This window comes from Pelophylax lessonae (genome assembly GCF_965119305.1).
Source record: "Pelophylax lessonae genome assembly, chromosome: 9".
NCBI lineage: Eukaryota > Metazoa > Chordata > Amphibia > Anura > Ranidae > Pelophylax > Pelophylax lessonae.
In genome coordinates this window covers 231,109,561-231,131,179 of record NC_138776.1, presented here as the reverse complement: position 1 = coordinate 231,131,179, position 21,619 = coordinate 231,109,561, and the positions used below count along the sequence as shown (strand labels likewise).

The 21,619-nt window shown below is 41.8% G+C and overlaps 3 protein-coding genes across 3 annotated transcripts; 1 reads left to right on the top strand and 2 right to left on the bottom strand.

Moving 5' to 3' along the window:
- Positions 1-4,539: 4,539 nt before the first annotated feature.
- Positions 4,540-4,920, bottom strand: LOC309564797 (histone H2B 1.1; the record flags this gene model as incomplete). Its single annotated transcript, XM_082269479.1, has 1 exon — positions 4,540-4,920. The coding sequence occupies one exon, from the start codon at positions 4,918-4,920 to the stop codon at positions 4,540-4,542; it is 381 nt and encodes a 126-aa protein (XP_082125605.1).
- Positions 4,921-5,244: 324 nt separating this feature from the next.
- LOC309564773 (histone H2A type 1-like) lies at positions 5,245-5,637 on the top strand (the record flags this gene model as incomplete). Its single annotated transcript, XM_082269455.1, has 1 exon — positions 5,245-5,637. The coding sequence occupies one exon, from the start codon at positions 5,245-5,247 to the stop codon at positions 5,635-5,637; it is 393 nt and encodes a 130-aa protein (XP_082125581.1).
- Positions 5,638-7,145: 1,508 nt separating this feature from the next.
- Positions 7,146-21,422, bottom strand: LOC309564327 (histone H2B 1.1-like; the record flags this gene model as incomplete). The annotated part of the gene is made up of 2 exons (XM_082268955.1): positions 7,146-7,469; positions 21,069-21,422. The coding sequence occupies 2 exons, from the start codon at positions 21,420-21,422 to the stop codon at positions 7,146-7,148; spliced, it is 678 nt and encodes a 225-aa protein (XP_082125081.1).
- Positions 21,423-21,619: the final 197 nt, after the last annotated feature.

The following is a 21,619-nucleotide window of genomic DNA, read 5'->3' as shown; positions in this document are numbered from 1 at the left end:
GCCCGCCGAAATCTCATCGCCGCGAAGTTTGCAAAGACAGATAGGGAATGGTGCTGTGCACACTCACTGTACATATCGCTGTGTGCTGATCGGCTGAGAACGATCGATTGGAATGAGAAATGTCCAATTCTCTCCAGGGTGCCAATAATTGTGTTGTGTAGATAATGAATGAGAAGAGCATAATAAAGAGTGTAAGCTCTGCTGGTGAGAAGTTTAGGAATGTGCAGCTGTGTCCCCTCCCCCTGTGTGTGAAAGGGAAGATTGTAGAAAGTTGGAGAACATCAGAGGAGAGATTCCTGTGATAGATCGGGGAGAGGAAGCAGAAGAATGAGGAGTGAGTGTGAGATTTATTAGCAGTGAGTTGTAGGATTTATACACCCGAGCTGAGAAATCGGTGATCCCGGGGAGTGTTCAGGAGGGGGAGGGGAGAACAGATTTCCTCTCTCTGATCTCCTGGTAGTGATGAGAGAAGAAGTAAAGATCCTGTTTATAGGAACGTTTGTTTTACTGCCAAATATTGTTCCATTGTATCTATATAGAAGTGTGAATTGTTACTCTGTAATTGTTAGTAATGTTACAGATCAGTTCCATTGTATTTAGGGGACAATAAATCGGTAAAAGAAAGGATCTTCTTTATAGATGAGAAATGTGAATGATTTCTCTGGGATCGGTTTAGAAATGTTACAGAGGAGCTTCGCTCACCATGAAATATTCCTCCATTGTATCTATTAGGGAAGATATAGAGAAGTGTTAATGGTTAGAAATGTTACCGATGAGATTTCCTTCCACACTGAGGATCGGAGCGCAGAGAAAAGAGAAATGCAGTGAAGCTGATGGCCGGGAAAGTGTAGAAATGTAGTAGCGGGGATTGGCAGCATGTAGTAGCGGGGATGCGGTAGTATGGAGCTCTCTGTGAAGAGGATGTGGTGGCTCTGAAAAGAGCCTTTGTGCTGTGTAGATAGTATGGAGGGAGATAAGAATGTATTTAGGCCCTCTCTCCGCGGATGCGGCGTGCCAGCTGGATGTCTTTGGGCATGATGGTGACCCTCTTGGCGTGGATGGCGCAGAGATTGGTGTCCTCGAAGAGTCCTACGAGATAAGCCTCGGAGGCTTCCTGCAGAGCCATGACGGCGGAGCTCTGGAAGCGCAGGTCGGTCTTGAAGTCCTGGGCGATCTCTCGGACGAGGCGCTGGAAGGGCAGCTTGCGGATGAGCAGCTCGGTGGATTTCTGGTAGCGGCGGATCTCCCGGAGAGCCACGGTGCCGGGCCTGTAGCGGTGAGGCTTCTTAACTCCGCCGGTGGCCGGGGCGCTCTTGCGGGCGGCTTTGGTGGCCAGCTGCTTGCGGGGAGCTTTCCCTCCGGTGGACTTACGAGCGGTCTGCTTGGTTCTTGCCATGGCGGCGAAAAGCTTCTAATCTCCAGACGGAACAGAAGTGTGAGAACACGGGCTGTGCGGCGTCTATTTATACAGACCACGCTCCGCGTTTATTGGTTAGTGCTGACCACGCCTTCTTAGGTTTAATAGGACCATTTCTTAGAGCTCTAATCAGCCAATGACTGAGTTGTGAGATTCAGCATTCAGTAGGGCGGGGCTTTCCCAGCCAGAGGTCACATGGGACAGATTAACCCGAACCTGCCCGGAAAGCTGTGCGCGCCATTGTTGAAATAGGAGACATTAGAAATATTGTGAAGATGAAATGCTTTGTGAGATCCACTAAAGGACAATTTTACTATAAACTGCCCAGGAAGGATCATCGGGAAATGTTTTATTGAATCGGAAATAATTTCTGGCTTTATAAAGTCGTTTTTTTCTTAGTGATCAGTAAGGTGTCAGAGTTTAGATTTGATTTTCAGGTAAAATCTCTAATGAAGGTTTCTATGAAACGTGTAATACTTCCTATCCCATCATATAGAAAGGTAGAGTTCTATGAGAAAAGTCATCTCACTATCATGTTCTGTATGTAGCAATGGGGGAGGGGATTCTGCATTCTGAGGACTTGGAATAAAAGAGAACATATGGAAATGTTTTACATTATTCAATCATCTTCACATTCCATTTCTATTCATCTTCTTGATAATAAAGAATTGATGAGATTTCTCGGTTAAATGTCTCATCTGATGATCTCAGGTTTCAGTGTCGGATTTGGCGGTATAATAGGGCTGATTATTTCTCTGTAACGTTCTTTACAATTCGGGCGGCAAATTTAAAAAGGAGCAATTTGAAATCTGAGCCAATCACAGCTGTGGGCGTTTCCTTCTTCAGTCAATAATGTCTTTCTTATAAGGATTTTAAAGAAATGCATTCTGAAATCTTTAATCGTTTCCCCCCCCAAAAAAAATACTTGTTCAGTAGACTTTTCATTAATTTCTATAGGAAACCTTCTCTAGCAGGGCGAATTCTGGATTGTGAAGTAAAAGAAAAGACTGGAAGAAATGAACATTTATATTTCTAACGTATTTATTATTCTTGGTTAGATAAACTGCCCGACAATTCAGAGGACGGTTGATCGATGTTCCCGAAGGAAGAGATGTCAAATTTTAGTGTCGGATTATTCTATTTGAGATAATTGCAACGTTCCATAGAATTACGGCGGGAAATTTGAATTATATAATGTGAAAATTTCACCAATCACAGTTCTCTGTCTCTAATTCTGCTGAATATCTTCTGGAGATCAAAGGATGGAGGGAAATGTCAGCCAGTCCCTGTAAGGAGATCACATCCTTCCTTCACATTAAATACGATATAAACAAATATAATAACTAAATAAATATATAGCACGTTGTTCCCTCAGCCGGGTCACAATCTTAGGTGAGGAAATCTACAATCAGATCTCCTAAACATCTATATGCCGCACTCACACATTCTTACAATAAAACATCCTCCACAATCTCCCGCCTTACATTGTTACTTTATCTCAAATCACACGTTGGGAAGATCGCGGAGCTTTTATCCCACAACACAATGGAGGAGAGAAGCAAGAGAAACGATACATTGTATCTATTCAATCAGCCCAGCCAAATCTTTGTCTATTTGTATCTATTTCCATCACCAACAGCAGATCGATGTCCATAGATAAAGCCATAAGCTGCCTGATAGGTAAATGACACAAAATATGTACAAAGTATCAGCTACATACAAATCTGATCACAATATCACCTCAGACAGCACACAGTCCTTTATAAAAGTTAGAAATAGAAAAATGTTCCTACGTCATTCCACATGTTTAACACAATTACTAATATCTACACATTTATAGATGAATCATCATTAGCAGATTAAAAACTTAAAGTGTTAGTAATAAAGGAGCTAGGGAATAAAGGCCTCCTCACAGGGTGGTGCTGTGAATGCGAGCATAAAAAGGTGCCACATCCCAAATATAATAGTAAATTGATCAGTGAACTCTTATGGACTTTTTAGGCACCAAACTACACAAAATGTTTTAAAAATTATACCTGTTGTTACATTTTGTTCTTAAAACTAGTGATCGACCGTTATAGTTTTTTTTTTTTTTTTTTTTTTATTGCCGATACCGATAGTTTGGTCATCGCATATCGGTAAATATCAACCGATATTTTCTAAAATTAAAATAAATTAAAAAAAATAATATATATATACATATATGTTTTATTATTATTTTTTTTACAGGTACTCTTGTGGAGGGATCTGGGGGTCTAAAAGACCCCAAACCCCTCCTCTGCGCTTGGAAACATTCAAAACGCCACGTTTGGCTGTTTTATATGCTGTAATTTATTAGAATTTTGCGCAGAATGTGGGGAAGTCCCCTCCCCCTCCTTGTAATGGCAGGCTGTCCAATGACTTCATTGGAGAATTGTCTTATTCTATAAAGGACTGTGTGCTGTCCGAGGTGATATTGTGATCAGATTTTTGTGTAGCTGATACTTTGTACATATTTTGTGTCATTTACCTATCAGGTAGCTTATGGCTTTATCTATGGACATCGATTTGCTGTTGGTGATGGAAATAGATACAAATAGACAAAGATTTGGCTGGGCTGATTGAATAGATAAATGTTTCATTTTTCTTGTTTCTCTCCCCCATTGTGTTGTGGGAAAAAAGCTCCGCGATCTTCCCAACGTGTGATTTGAGATAAAGTAACAATGTAAGGCGGAGGATGTTTTATTGTAAGAATGTGTGAGTTCGGCATATACATGTTTATTCAGCTCTGCCGCCTTGTGGTGATTCCTGGTAGAACAGTCGGGTGTGTGTGCATTACGAGGCGATGAATAGGGAATGTATAGAGGCGAGTATATAGTATAGAGTGGAGATAGATCTCCGCAATAAATCTAGAATCAGGATGGGAATAGAAGGAAGGTTCGATCCACTCCCCTCCCAGTCTAGGCGATCTACAGTACTTATCTAAAGATAATTTAAAGAGAAAAGTTTTCTATTTTCTAAAAATTAATTAACTTCCTAAATGACAAAACACAAAGATCGGAGTAGAGCTCTGCTGTGATGTCTGTGGGTGGCTCTTAGAAGAGCCTTTGTGTGTTGTTGGGGTGATGGGTGGGGGAGGGGTATTACTTGGCGCTGGTGTACTTGGTGACGGCCTTGGTGCCCTCGGAGACGGCGTGCTTGGCCAGCTCTCCGGGCAGGAGGAGGCGGACAGCGGTCTGTATCTCCCGGGAGGTGATGGTGGAGCGCTTGTTGTAATGAGCCAGGCGGGAAGCTTCGCCGGCGATGCGCTCGAAGATGTCATTGACGAAGGAGTTCATGATGCTCATGGCCTTGGAGGAGATGCCGGTGTCGGGGTGGACCTGCTTGAGCACCTTGTAGACGTAGATGGCATAACTCTCCTTCCTGCTCTTCCTCCGCTTCTTGCCGTCCTTCTTCTGGCTCTTGGTCACGGCTTTCTTGGAGCCCTTCTTGGGCGCCGGGGCGGACTTGGCTGGTTCAGGCATGATAAGGGATAAGAATGTTTTCTCCGCTCTGAGAAGAGAAAGTGTACTGGCGCCGCCCTCATGTGCTGCTTATATAGGCGGTCCTATGCAAATGAGCCTCCTCCCTCCTCACTCTTCTATTGGAGGACTCAGCCATGTGATGGGGAGTGACGTCATGCTTTCCTACCTCTTTTACCGATTGGTCTAGATACAAACCTAGAGGTTATTGGCTGGCTTCAAACGTGGCCAATCACAGGGCGAGACGTCATATCATTCAGAGTATAACAGGAAAGGGAGCGGCTCCAGCTATTCACATCTCTTTGAGAACTCCATTATCACAGAATCATGTCTGGCCGCGGTAAACAAGGAGGAAAGGTTCGGGCTAAGGCTAAGACCCGATCATCCCGGGCTGGTCTGCAGTTCCCAGTCGGTCGTGTTCACCGCCTGCTCAGGAAGGGTAACTATGCCGAGCGGGTCGGGGCCGGAGCTCCCGTCTATCTGGCCGCAGTTCTCGAGTATCTCACCGCTGAAATCCTCGAGCTGGCCGGCAACGCCGCCCGCGACAACAAGAAGACCCGCATCATCCCCCGACACCTCCAGCTCGCCGTCCGCAACGACGAGGAGCTCAACAAGCTGCTCGGGGGCGTCACCATCGCCCAGGGAGGAGTCCTGCCCAACATCCAGGCCGTGCTGCTGCCCAAGAAGACCGAGAGCCACAAGGCTGCCAAGACCAAGTAATCCTCTTCCTCACCAAACACAAAGGCTCTTCTCAGAGCCACCCACAACTACATACAAAGAGCCTCATACCTCATTCTGTGTCTTACAACAAATCACATCTATCACTCAGTAGGAAAAGTTTTTCATTCCTACAAATACCTCTAAAAAGCAAACAACTTGCTTATTAACCCTTCTAATACCGGGGACTTGCAGTGAGAACATTTCCTACATCTAAAGAGAGCCTTCCACTCATTATTGGAGAATCTCCTTTCTAAATTTCTCATCTCCCTCCAGGAACTCCTCGTCATTCCCCATCCTTTATTCCTGCTGAATGGATTCTACAAATCAGCAATTACCAAACAAAACATCTTCCCAAGGAACTCCGATATCATCCAAGTCAGGATTCTCCTGTAAAGGAAGAAAAAACGTTCAGAACTGTGATTGGCTCAAATTTCCCGCAGGAATAGCATGGAAAGTTACAATCCTCTCTGATTGGCTGATCTGACATAAAATCTCCCTTCCGGGGAAAATTCATCAACGGTCACCCTCTGCTTCCAGGCAGTTTTATAAGCATTGAAATGTTACATTGTTTTAGGGTTTGATTTTACTACAGAATCCTCAGCCATTACTGGCGGATGAAAGGAACGCCCACAGCTCTGATTGGCTCAGATTTTAAATTTGCCCGCCTGAATTGTGGAGAACGTTACAGAGAAATAATCAGCCCTATTATACCGCCAAATCCGACATTTATCCGAGAAATATCAACACTTCATAGTTTTATTTTCACCGCTTAGTGAGGAATGACTACAAATGGAATCTGAAGATGAAAGAAAAGAGAACATATGAAAATGTTTTACATTATTTAAAGTCCTCAGAATCCCCCTCCCCCACACACAACATGAGAGGACTTCTCTCATAGATCTCTACCTTTCTATATGATGGGAAATAAAGGATTGCATGTTTCATTATCAGATCTGTGTAGAACTATATCTCCCCTCTGCCTGATATACAATTTGTACATATAGCAGATGCACAGATTTCTTCTTCCTGTATTACAATCGGAATGTTCACAAAAATTCCATCTTTGAAACATTCTATTTCTAGAATCATCTCAGTATTAGTGATCTCCATTCTTTTCATAATGAAATATACATTTGTAGGTTCAGTTCCAGGATAAACTATGATCTATTCTCCTGACTCAGCAATCGGCTCCACCACCCTGAGTGCTGACTGTACAATCTCCTATAGATCTACTGACCGCCCAATAAGATTCCACATATAATATTGTCCTGTTCTAACATCTATTGTTCAATCTGCTTTATGTTTAGCAGAGTGTATGGGCAGCCAGACATCGCTCCATTCAATTTCTTACTGAAACAATTAGCGGAAGTTCTTATTGTTACACGATAAATATATAGAAATTACATTTCTGAGTTATGAATCATCATCAGCCCTTTGTGTGAGAAGGTGGGTGGCCCTGAGAAGGACCTTTGTTGGGGTGAAGTGGGGTAAGCGGTGGGTGTCAGGGTTTAGCCTCCGAATCCGTAGAGAGTGCGGCCCTGGCGTTTTAGGGCATAGACGACATCCATGGCGGTGACGGTCTTCCTCTTGGCGTGCTCGGTGTAGGTGACGGCATCGCGGATGACATTCTCCAGGAAGACTTTGAGCACTCCGCGGGTCTCCTCATAGATGAGTCCTGAGATGCGCTTGACACCCCCTCTGCGGGCCAAACGTCGGATGGCGGGTTTGGTGATGCCCTGGATGTTGTCCCGGAGCACCTTCCTGTGGCGCTTAGCGCCTCCTTTCCCCAGACCCTTTCCTCCTTTACCGCGCCCAGACATGATGATTCTCTGCTACAAAGACAGACTGAGATCAGCTGTCTGCCCGCCCTCCTTATATACAGCCTGAGCGGACCAGATGGAAACCTTCCTGCGAAAGAGGCGGAGTCACACCATTCATACAAAATAAAGATAATCTTATTCATTTATAAGGCTCCTAATCATTATATTATATTCAGATACATTAATGTTGCATTACATACACAGCAATACATTTCCAGAAGATTCATGTATTCCTTCTTCTCATTTATTTTCGATTTATTCCTGGAGATTACACGAACAGGAAACTTAACACTTTATTACCAGAAACAAAGTAACCAGTTTCATGAAATTGTTCATAGTAATTTCATATAATTTAAATTTATAAATATTGTGAAAAGGAAACAAAGACACACATCTTCAGACATTTCACAGGCTGAGCGGACCTGATGGGAGACATGCTGAGAAGGGGGCGGGGTTCAGTCATTTATTACACTGCAGAGAAGTTAATTTATTTAGAAGCTTTTAAATGTTTTACTGAATAGAAACGGGTGTAATTTATCAGAAGCGCAATGTTTCCTTTATTGATCCACTGTACATTTTTTTCTGACATATCATGATGATATATATATATATATATATATATATATATATATATATATATATATATATATATATATATGTATGTATATTTATTTATTTATTTCCCTTACTTAGAAACATTGTCAATATTTTGCTATTTCTATTTACAAAACGGGACCGATAAAATAGAAACATTTGTTTTATTAATTCATTGTACATATGTATCTGGCAGTGTCATTATTACTACATATTTCTACCAACACTTTCACTTTTTTATTCTGGTTTTAATATGAGGGAAATCTGTAACTACTTCATCTCTGAAAGACAGAACACTAATTATCGACCAGTTCCACGATCATATACAGAAGTGTATATGTTAATTTTCTCGGATATATGTCTCATCTGATGATCTCAGTGTCGGATTTGGCGGTACAATAGAGCTGATTATTTCTCTGTAACGTTCTTCACAATTCAGGCGGCAAATTCAAAACAGAGCAATATAAAATCTGAGCCAATCAGAGATGTGGGCGTTTCCTTCTTTAGCCAGTAATGTCTTTCTTATAAGGATTTCAAAGAAATGTATTCTGAGATCTTTCTCCGTTTCCCCCCCAGAAAATACTTGTTCAGTAGACTTTTCTTTGATCTCTATAGGAAACATTCTCTAGCCGGGCGGATTCTGTATTGTGAAGTAAAAGAAAAAAGACTGAAAGAAATGTGACATTTATATTTCTAACGTATTTATTATTCATGGTTAGATAAACTGCCCGACAATTCAGAGGACGGTTGATCGATGTTCCCGGAGGAAGAGATATGAGATTTTAGTGTGGGATTATTCTATCTGAGATAATTGGAACGTTCCATAGAATTCCGGCGGGAAATATGAGTTATACAATGCGAACATTGCACCAATCACAGTTCTGGGCGTTTTCTTCCGATAATAAAATGTATTTTTCCTTCCAAGGAGTGTGAAGGGGGATCTGAGATCTGTGTTCCTTTTCAGATGGGGGATGTTTGTTTGGTATTTAATATTCAATGATCTCTAATGCTGTTGAATATCTTCTGGAGATCAAAGGATGGAGGAAAATGACAGCCAGTCCCTGTAAGGAGACCACATCCTTCCTTCACACATAAATACGATATAAACAAATATAAATAAATAAATATATAGCACGTTGTTCCCTCACCCGGATCACAATAGGAAACCTACAATCAGATCTCCTAAACATCTATATGCCGCACTCACACATTCTTACAATAAAACATCCTCCACAATCTCCCGCCTTACATTGTTACTTTATCTCAAATCACACGTTGGGAAGATCACGGAGCTTTTATCCCACAACACAATGGGGGAGAGAAGCAAGAAAAACTAAACATTGTATCTTTGTCTATTGGTATCTATTTCCATCATCAACAGCAGATCGATGTCCATAGATAAAGGCATAAGCTGCCTGATAGGTAAATGACACAAAATATGTACAAAGTATCAGCTACATACAAATCTGATCACAATATCACCTCGGACAGCACACAGTCCTTTATAGAAGTTAGAAGTAGGAAATTGTCCAATAAAGTCATTTGACATGTTTACTAACATCTACATATCTGCATCTACATGCATTTCTTGTTTTGGATAAAATGTCACTTCTCCTGCAGTGAGATAGTCTTGCGGTCTCACTACTGCTTTATTTTTCTCTGTTCTTGTTATTTTGAATTACCTTTTTATTCACAATAAAATATATTGAGGAGAAAAAAAAGGCCTGCATTCTTGCTTATAAGAAAAAACTGACCTGATGGAAGACTGATGGAAGGGGCGGGGTCACAGCCATTCAATGATCTGCAGAGAATTTAATTTACTTAGACACATTGTTAAAATGTTTCCGATTTCTATTTACAAATAAGAGACTGAAATGAAACAACTGTGTTTATTGATTCGTTGTATATATATTTATCTGGCAGTGTCATGATTACTACAGATTTCTACCAGCCCTTTCACTTTTTGTTTATTTTAGGATGTAGGGGGGAATCCGTAACGGCTACATGTCATGTCTGAAAGATGAAACATTAATTATCGGTCAGTTCCCCGATCATATACAGATCTGATAATGAAACATGTAATACTTTATTTCCCATCATATAGAAAGGTAGAGATCTATGAGAGGAGTCATCTCACTATCATGTTCTGTATGTAGCAGTGGAAGGGGGGGGGGGGGGGGGGGTTCTGCATTCTGAGATCATATGGAAATGCTTTACACTATTCAATAATCTTCCAATTTTATTTCTGTTTATTCCGTACTAATCAATTAATCTGCCTGAAAATAAAGTGTTACAGATATTTATTGGATACATATCTCATCTGATTATCTCAGTTCTCAGTGTGGGATTTGGTGTTATAATGGGACTGGTTATTTGTCTGTAACGTTTTTCACAATTCAAGCGGGAAGATTTGAAAATGGCTAATTCAGATCTGAGCCAATCAGAACTGTGAGCGGTTTCATTATCAGCCTTCATTGGTCAGCGATGTCTTTATGAGGAATCCAAAGAATTGTATTCAGAGATTTTTCTCGGTTTTCAGCCCAGAAAAGATTTGTTCCATAGACTTTTTATAGATCTCTATAACAAACTATCTCTATAACAGAGCAAATTCTGTATTCTGATGTGCAAAATCAAACCTTAAAACAGAACAATAATATTTCTACATATATATTTCCTGGAAGTGAAGGGACAGTCCCGGAAAGAGTGATATTTTCTATGAATAATTTTCAGTGTCGGATTAGCCGATCTGAGATGATTGAGCAGATACAATGTTTCACTTTTCTTGCTTCTATCCTCCATTGTGTTGTGGAATAAAAGCTCCTTTTCAAAAAAGTTTTTTTTCAGCAAAAACATGCCCCCCTTCTCCTGGGCACCCAGTTCTTCCATGACATATTTGGGCATTCAACTCACCTCCCAGTCCTGGGCAGCACCCTCAAATCTTCAGAAGTATGAGATGAACCCCAAAAACTTGGAAAGGTGGATCTCACACGTACCAACACAGACTATCCCCCAATTTAACTGATCCCCAAAGGTTTTTGATTAAATAGCGGAATAGAAAATATAATCCAAAAAAGTGTATGTATCTCACACGTACACAACCACACTAGGCCCCAATTACTATTGTTTGTACCCCTAAAAGGCTGGATGAGGAGTAGGGGGAGTATGGAACAGGCAGCACCCTCAAATCTTCAGAAGTATGAGATGAACCCCAAAAACTTGGAAAGGTGGATCTCACACGTACCAACACAGACTATCCCCCAATTTAACTGATCCCCAAAGGTTTTTGATTAAATAGCGGAATAGAAAATATAATCCAAAAAAGTGTATGTATCTCACACGTACACAACCACACTAGGCCCCAATTACTATTGTTTGTACCCCTAAAAGGCTGGATGAGGAGTAGGGGGAGTATGGAACAGGCAGCACCCTCAAATCTTCAGAAGTATGAGATGAACCCCAAAAACTTGGAAAGGTGGATCTCACACGTACCAACACAGACTATCCCCCAATTTAACTGATCCCAAAAGGTTTTTGATTAAATAGCGGAATAGAAAATATGATCCAAAAAAGTGTATGTATCTCACACGTACACAACCACACTAGGCCCCAATTACTATTGTTTGTACCCCTAAAAGGCTGGATGAGGAGTAGGGGGAGTATGGAACAGGCAGCACCCTCAAATCTTCAGAAGTATGAGATGAACCCCAAAAACTTGGAAAGGTGGATCTCACACGTACCAAAACAGACTATCCCCCAATTTAACTGATCTCCAAAGGTTTTTGATTAAATAGCGGAATAGAAAATATGATCCAAAAAAGTGTATGTATCTCACACGTACACAACCACACTAGGCCCCAATTACTATTGTTTGTACCCCTAAAACGCTGGATGAGGAGTAGGGGGAGTATGGAACAGGCAGCACCCTCAAATCTTCAGAAGTATGAGATGAACCCCAAAAACTTGGAAAGGTGGATCTCACACGTACCAACACAGACTATCCCCCAATTTAGGGGAAAAAATATATAATAGACAGATAGAGGGAGAGCCGAGACTCAGGAGGATTAGCACAATGTATTTTGGGGTGTCATTTTTGCTATGTGCATACTATGTGTTTGAAATATCTTATAAATCAGGGGTCTTCAAACTATGGCCATCCAGTTGTTTAGGAACTACAATTCCCATCATGCCTAGTCATGTCTGTGAATATCAGAGTTTTACAATGCTTCATGGGACATGTAGTTCCGCAACAGCTGGAGGGCCATCGTTTGAGGATCCCTGTTATAAATGAACAACTTTGTGTAAAAAAAATGCACTTTAATTTTCTTTTCATATTTTCCAAAAACTTGAAAAGAAATTACATGTTCAAAAGACTCATTATGCTTAACAGAATATACGTTTGGGTGTTTACTTTGCTAAATGGGGTAATTTTGTGGGCGTTTCATTTGCACTGGTGCTCAAGGGCCTTCTTTTTTTTTTAAACATCAATTTTTATTGAAAGTTTTTCAGATAATACAGTAATAACAAAGTATTGGGTAAGGCCGTGATTACATAAACAGAAGCATTAACATCAGCTTCAAATGTGCAAATACAGGAAAAATTGTCAATGAGCAAAAAAAGGCATGTTGAGAGCCCCTAACATAGGGAACCCCCAACCATAATTGCATTATAGGCATACCAGTAAGAGTAGTACCTCAATAAACCATGGGCGAGGGCGGACCTAGAACCCGAACGGAGTGGGAAGATGAAAAGAGGAGTACCTGTCCCCCCCAATGGGAACACACTGTGAACAGGTAGTCCCCAGCGTCGCTTACTGGACAAAGCGGGCTTCCACTACCCGCCCCCTCACTCCGGGGTCCAGGCCGCCAGCGTGTGGTGAGCCCATTACGAAGCAAATGGTGAGCACCATTTACTACTAGCAGACAATTGGAAACCTCAAAACATGCCAGACTTGTTGATTACAATGAGAATCGCCATCGCAGCCTGGAGGGAACTACATAAACACACAAATGTAGGAGATGCCCATTGTAAACAAAGACTACCTATCCGACTACTAGACATCTTGATCCCATGTCTATCTACCCTAAAATGGAAGGACAGTGACATCCACTGGATTGACGACCTCTTTAGCGACATCGACTGAAACCATTTACTTCCCTCACTCAACAATACCAAATCCCTCGTTCGGAACTATAGACTTACACTCGTATCTCCACGTTCCTGACTAAAAACCCACCAGCACCCATCACTATTCCATACCCAGTATACCAGTTCCTCACAACCCCTCCTGGGTCGATAAAAGGCATCACCTTCTTCTATAACATATTCCATGCCAAAAAAAACTTTTCAAAAATGAAATCCCATGATTAAGTGGGAGGGCGACCTCCAACGACCTTTCTCACCACAACAGTGGACCCACACCTTCCGGCACTCGTACGGGGTGTCGAAATGCACCAACCACTGGGAACTGTCGTAGAAAATTCTCTCCCGCTGGTACCTTACACCATATAGGCTGTCTCAATTCTACCCAGCACACTCCCCGCTCTGCTGGCGAGGGTGTGGCCAGGTTGGCAACTTATACCACATCTTGTGGACATGTAAAAACCTTACAAGCTTCTGGAACCAGGTCTTTGGCCTCATCTCCTCTGTAACACAATCGCCCATTAAGCTAAATCCGGCTTTGGCACTCAATACCCTGGCCATCGATCTGCTTCCTAGTAAGGTCAGATGGGTTGTTTCACACATTTTGCTGGCCGCTAGGGCCACCATTACTAGGAGATGGAAAAAAAAAAAGAAGCACCAAACCTATTGGAGGTTGTAGCCTCAGTGACACTCACGTTTGAATTTAAGAAATCACTAGCATTACAGTCCCATTCTCTTAGGACACATACCAAACACTGGGAACCATGGATCACTTGGAATGATAAATGAGTGTTAATTGTTTCTGACTATATCTCTCGAATAACAATACCTTGTATTACTTGTTGTTTATGTAAATTTATTTTTTCTGTTGTGTCTTTTGACACCTTGAATGCATTTCTTGTATCTGCTGTTTAAAACCAATAAAAATCTGTTTGGAAAAAAAAAAGAAGTAAGTGTCGGCCATAAAAGGCCCCAAAAATTAGCCCACATGGGTTTAACTGACAGCAAAGAACTTAGTATTTGATGGCTAGAGGTACAGTAGGCATTCACAGTATACAGAAGTAAGTGTCGGCCTGTATAGGCTCCAAAAAAATTAGCTCACATGGTTTGAACTGACAGCAAATAACTTAGTATTTGATGGCTAGAGGTACAGTAGGCATGCACAGTATACAGAAGTAAGTGTTGGCCTGTATAGGCTCCAAAAATTAGCTCACATGGGTTTAACTGACAGACCATTGTTAGACCATGTGTCTGTGGTCAGATGTATCTTGGCACCAACACTGTGTGCCAGAGATATATTCACTTGCCGCTGAACATGGCCATACAGCTCTGGAATGCCCTTTTGCGAGAAATATTTCCTGCTTGGGACCTCCCATTGTGTTGTTCCAATGGCCACAAATTTACAAAAGGCCTCCGAGTCCCACAGTTGATATGGCAGTAGTTTGCGGGCTATCAGTTCCGACAAGCCAGCAGTCAAACGTTGGGCAAGAGGGTTATCCGGCATCATTATTTATTTCCGCTCCAACATTTGGACCACAGAAGCCTGCCTTTTTCCAGAACAACGTGATGACGGCATCATGGAAGGGGGAGTGGAGGGCAAATGTGAGGAGAGATGAGAAGGAGAAGGGGCTGGACGATGAGAGCCTGGAGTGTTGCTTTGTGGGTTCTGATGGTGTTGCTCCCACTGGGCTCGGTTATGGGAGTTCAGGTGCCTTCTTAAGGCGGTGGTCCCTAGGTGAGTGTTGGGCTTACCGCGACTTATGCATGGACTGCAAAGGCTGCAGATGACAACACTGTTGTCAGCAACGGACACATTAAAAAAAACCCACACTGCGGAGCCATGTGCCGGCGTCCTGCTAATGCCAGATGTGACTGTACATGGTTGATGGCTCACTCCTGATACATTTGCAGTCTGCTTTCTACCTCTTGTGCAATGCAAATTCTGCCTGCCTCTCCTCCCTATCTGCCGGCCCGTCTCCCCCTCTGAACTCCCTTCCTCTTTCTCTCTTGTGGACTCCCACGTGATGTCCATAGGCTCGTCATCATCCACGTCACCTTCCCCACTACTAACATTCAAGATCTCTGAGTAGGCAGCAACAGCGGGGACCAACCTCCTTGGGCTGATCTGGGTACTGTCGTCAGACTGCTGAGTGGCGGCTGTTGCTACCTCCTCTTCCTGATCCAATGCCAACAATGGCTGTGCATCGCAAACGTCTTGTGATGGATTGGAAAATAATTCCAGTGACTCAAGTGGAGGGTATGTGGTGGTGGTGTCTTTGGGGGTGCACACAGCAGAGCGTGAAGAGGGTGCAGATAGAGAGGATGAGGAGGGTGCAGAAGAGGAAGGCTGAGTGACCCACTCAACCAAGTCTGGTGCGTCCTTTGCCGTAATTGCACGCGCCTTTTGAAACTTCACAGTTAGGCTCCGGCCTATTGCTCCTGCCCTACCACTACCACCCCTGCATACATCTCTGTCTCTTCCTCTGCCTGTCATGTTTTTTAATTACCCTGTGACAAAAGTCTCTAGAGAATTGCATTATATCTGGAAAAAGGTAGATAACACCCCACTTCAATATGTGGTATTGGGGTATCTATCACACCAGTTCTACAAATAATTGGCCAGTAACTGTTGTCACTTTGTGTAGCACAGTCAACACAGCAAGAGAGGACAATTTTTTGCAGGACTAAAGTACACTCTTAGAAAAGTATACTGTTAAAAAACACCCCACTTCAATATGTGGTATTGTGGGGCCACTGGTCTATCACACCAGTTGTTGAAAAAAATGGTCAGGGAGTTTATCGCTGTGTGTATCAGACTTAACTCAGCAAAAGAGGCAATATTGTTGCAGGACACAAATGCACTTGTAAAAGTATACTCAGATAACACCCCACTTCAATATGTGGTATTGGGGGGCCACTGGTCTATCACACCAGTTCTACAAATAATTGGCTAGGGAGTTTGTCACTGTGTGTAGTATTGCTGCAGCAATGCTCAGTCAGCACACCTGTCACAATGCTGCACAGTGCACAATACTACTACTAATCCACTATAATATGCTTTCTACAAAGTATATTATACTGTAGATTAACCCCCCTCCCCCACCCCCTTTTTAGTGCACTGCACAGCAATACCAAAAAAATTGCAGCCCTTTAAATGACTGTTGTGGACATTAACAGAGCAATTTGTGTCACTGCTGACGATCTCTAACTGCCCCTACAGCACAGACTGGATACCTGCCCCCAATACTAAAGAGACTGTAATAGACCCTATACCGACATTGCAGCACTTTAAATGACTTTTGTGGACATTAACAGAGCGATTTGTGTCACTGCAGATGACGATCTCTAACTGCCCCTACAGCACAGACTGGATAACATGTCCCTATACTGAAGAAAGACTGGACCTATACCGATATACCAGCCCTGAAAAGCACTATTGTGGACATTAACATAGCAATTTGTGTGACTGCAGCCAATCTCTAACTACCCCTAAAGCAACCCCTGGATACCTGTCCCTAACCTGAAAAGAGACTGTAGAAGGCCTATACGGAAATACCAGCCCTGAAAAGGACTTTTGTGGATCTTCACAGTGCTATATGTGTCTAGCAAACTCTCACTGATGAGCACAGCAGACCTCTCCCTACACTGGCAAAAAGAGGAACGTGAAATGGCCGCCAGGTCAGGTCTATTTATAGGGTAGGGGGACTGTCCATGTGCTGAAATGTTTCAATTGGCTGTCCTGTTCCACCTGACGGCTGTGTCATGGGTCAAAGTTCTCCCCAATGTAAACTAATATGGCCGTCGCAAACTACGCCATGTGTTTGCAAATTTGTCGGGTAGCGAACAAGCAAAATTTGCCGTGAACCGACCGCCGGGCGAACCGCAAGGCCATCTCTATTAAGTGGTTAATGTTAGCAGCAATATACTGTTTGAACCAATAATGTGTTAGTTTATAGACAATATTTGAGCAGCAAACACCACTTGTTGAAGATTTCATTGCTTGGTGGGTGAACCTTCTCGAAAGGGGCAAACTTGATCTTTGGACACATTTGTGTGTGTGTGTGTGTGTGTGTGGGGGGGGGGGGGGTGATTTTTGTATAATTTTCAGGTCATTAATCTCTTTTCTTGTGCTTTTCGGGGGTTTTATTGCTCTAGTTGACTAAATTCAAATTTCCATATTTACTCTGTAACACTTAAAACCCTAACTAAAAAAAAAACAAAAACAAAAAAACAAAAAAACATAAATTATAATACATTTAAAAAAGAGCACTTTTTATTTTTTTTATTTTCCCAGCCTTGTTCCCAGAGACTTTAATGACGTTCGTTTTTCAGCTCCGAAGTTATGTGATGTTCGGAAGTTATGGAACGATGGGGGGGTCCAGGATTGGAGATTATATGTAACTTCACCAATAAATGAGCTAAACATTTCAGTGAAACAATTTTCTACTTCTAACTTATATAAAGGACTGTTATCCGAGGTGATATTATTGTAATCAGATTTGTATGTAGCAGATACTTTGTACATATTTTTGTCATTTACATATCAGGCAGCTCATTGATTTAGCTATGTACAATGATCTGTTGCTTATTCATTAAATAGATACAGATAGACAAAGATTTGACTGGGCTGACCGAGTAGATACAATGTTTCGTTTTTCTTGCTTCTATTCCCCATTGTGTTGCGAGTTAAAAGCTCCACGATCTTCCTAAATACAAAGTAACAAATTTATGGCGGTAGATTGTTGAGAATCTGTTATTGTAACAATGTTTGAGTGAGGCATAAAAGTTTAGTAACCTCTGCCACCTTGTGGTCATTCCAGGTACAACACCTCGGTGTGTGCAGTACAAGGAGATGAATAGGAAATGGCTAGAAAGTGGAGATGATCTCCGCAAAAAAATATAGAATATATAGAAATAAATTATTATGACTATTATATATTTATTGAAGCCTCACAAACATGTCACCCACATCTCTGTACAAAGAGCCGGACATACGCAGCATTTATTCCTATTCTTAAATAAGGATATATTTTATTAATGTGATAAATTGTATTATTACTGTCAGATGAAGTGCACTCTAAAGGCAAACACTTTGTCTTCTTATCGCACTCAGACTTGTAATACAGGTGAATAGTAATGAGGGGAAATGTGATCACAGGACATCATTCTCTCATCTCTTTTGCTTCCAATCTTTTCTATGCTGATCGTCTACTCACCGCTAAACTCCTCCAACCAAAACCATGCACACCTACATAGAGCTCCAATGTCAGAACACATTGTACTCCATATTTCCAGAAATTATTTCCCCAATTTGCTATTAATAGACCACGCCTATGATGGCTCCGAGTTGCTATATTTAAATCTCCCGCCATAATTCTACTGGCCGTTAGGAAGATTCAGCCGCATTATACCGCTAAAGCCGACATTGTAGAAGTTCTATTCATAGATCTGTTCATCTTCCTCCAAAATGACGTCACTTGTGTCGGTTTTCAGCTTTCAAATATTTTCTCCAAAGCGGTAAAATCATCGAATATTACTGCCACAAGCCCGCCAAGTAAACCCAATCTTTTTTTTTTTTTTTTTTTTTTTTTTTTTTTTAATTACCAAACCCAACGGATCTTCTCAGAGTCACCCACTTCTATCTAAGAAGGAGCCGGACATACATGTGTGGGAGATCTGATTGTATAATTAGACACCGAAAATTGTGATCCGGGTGGGGGGACAATGTGCTATAATGACACCTGTCAGTCCTAACAGCAATTAAGTTTTTTTTTTTTTATATGATTTTAAAGTCTAATATAACACATTGAATTGATGTGAGTTTAGATAAGCAGGTGATCTCCTTGGTGTCCATTGCCCTCCATCCTTTAGATTAGACACATTGTTGGGATATGGGACCCATAATCCAATGATAAGGTGCAGAGAACCGTTTGATGGATCAGTAGATGACTCCGGGGTGACATAGTCGGAGCTCAGCACTAACTGCAATACATTTTGCTGTTTTTAAACATATTTGTGATGATCTGATAGAGACAACATTGATTGATTTTCCTTCCACCTATTCTGGAGCTGTTGTAGGGTCAGGAAAATTTGCATTACCCTAATTCTATTTTTCACATTATATGGGGGAGGGGGTGGGACTACAACAATAAATAGAAGACTTTACTTGCACAAGTAATAGAAATGAAGGAAACAGTGAATTGTACAGAAATCCTCTCTTCATCCATTCCCTGTTCATATTTGGCGCTATTCTTCCTTTACTGCGGTTTCCTCGTTCTTCCTTGGAGATTACACAGAAAACATTCATCTGTCACACATCATAACAATTTCATATTTATACAATATTACTGTAAAAAAAAAAAAAAAAAAGGCCTGCATTCTTGCTTATAAGAAAAAGCTGACCTGATGGAAGACTGATGGAAGGGGCGGGGTCACAGCCATTCAATACTCTGCAGAGAATTTCACTTACTTAGACACATTGTTAACATTTTTCTGATATCTAGTTACAAAAACTGTGTTTATTGATTATTTGTATATATTTATCTGGCAGTGTTGTGATTACTACAGATTTTTACCAGCCCTTTCACTTTTCCTTTATTTTAGGATGTAGGGGGGAAATCCGTAACGGCTACATGTCATGTCTGAAAAATGAAACATTAATTATCGGCCAGTTCCCCGATCATATACAGATCTGATAATGAAACATGTAATACTTTATTTCCAATCACATAGAAAGGTAGAGATCTATGAGAGAAGTAATCTCACTATCATGTTCTGTATGTAGCAGTGTGTGTGTGTGTGTGGGGGGGGGGGGGGGTAGGGATTCTGCATTTTGAACATATGGAAATGTTTTACATTATTCAATAATCTTTCATTTCTATTTCTGTTTATTCCATATTAATCGAATCTGCCTGAAAATAAAGTGTTAAAGATATTTATCGGATAAATATCTCCTCTGATGATCTCAGTGTGGGATTTGGTGTTATAATGGGGTTGATTATTTCTCTGTAACGTTTTCACAATTCAGGCGGGAAATTTGAAAATAGCTATTTCAGATCTGAGCCAATCAGAACTGTGAGCGGTTTCATTATCAGTCTTATTTAGGCAGCGATGTCTTTATGAGGAATCCAAAGAATTTTATTAGGAGATTTATCTCCGTTTTCAGCCTAGAAAATATTTGTTCCGTAGACTTCTCATAGTTCTCTATAACAAACATCCAATAACAGAGCAACTTCTGTATTCTGATGTGCAAAATCAAACCTTAAAACAGAACAATAATATTTCTACATATATATTTCCTGGAATTGAAGGGACTGTCCGGGAAAGAGTGATATTTTCTATGAATAATTGTCAGTGTCGGATTAGCCGATCTGAGATGACTGAGCAGATATAATGTTTCACTTTTCTTGCTTCTATCCCCCATTGTGTTGCGGAATAAAAGCTTCACGATCTTCCCAGATAAAGGAACAATGTAAGGCGGGAGATTGCGGAGAATCTCTCATTGTAACAATGCAGCAGAGGTGATTAGAGCAGTTGGGTGTGTGCAGTACAAGGCGAGGAATAGGAAATGTATAGAGCCAGAAAGGGGAGACGATCTCCGCAATAAAGAAGGATGAGATTAGAAGGAAGGTTTTATTCATTCCCCTTCCAGTCTGACCGACCTACTTCTCATCTCAAGATTATTAATGATGCTATTTTGAGTTCATTTTAAATTATCCGAAGAGCTAAAACTTGTAAAAGTAATAAATTGTACGATACATAAAAATTGTATGACAGCTCGGTTGTGTAGTATGTGGGTGGCTCTTAGAAGAGCCTTTGTGTGTTGTTGGGGTGATGGATGGGGGAGGGGTATTACTTGGCGCTGGTGTACTTGGTGACAGCCTTGGTGCCCTCGGAGACGGCGTGCTTGGCCAGCTCTCCGGGCAGGAGGAGGCGGACAGCGGTCTGTATCTCCCGGGAGGTGATGGTGGAGCGCTTGTTGTAATGAGCCAGGCGGGAAGCTTCGCCGGCGATGCGCTCGAAGATGTCATTGACGAAGGAGTTCATGATGCTCATGGCCTTGGAGGAGATGCCGGTGTCGGGGTGGACCTGCTTGAGCACCTTGTAGACGTAGATGGCATAACTCTCCTTCCTGCTCTTCCTCCGCTTCTTGCCGTCCTTCTTCTGGCTCTTGGTCACGGCTTTCTTGGAGCCCTTCTTGGGCGCCGGGGCGGACTTGGCTGGTTCAGGCATGATAAGGGATAAGAATGTTTTCTCCGCTCTGAGAAGAGAAAGTGTACTGGCGCCGCCCTCATGTGCTGCTTATATAGGCTGTCCTATGCAAATGAGCTTCCTTCCTCCTCACTCTTCTATTGGAAGACATGGTCATGTGATGGGGAGTGACGTCATGCTTTCCTTCCTCGTTTACCGATTGGTCTAGATGCAAACCT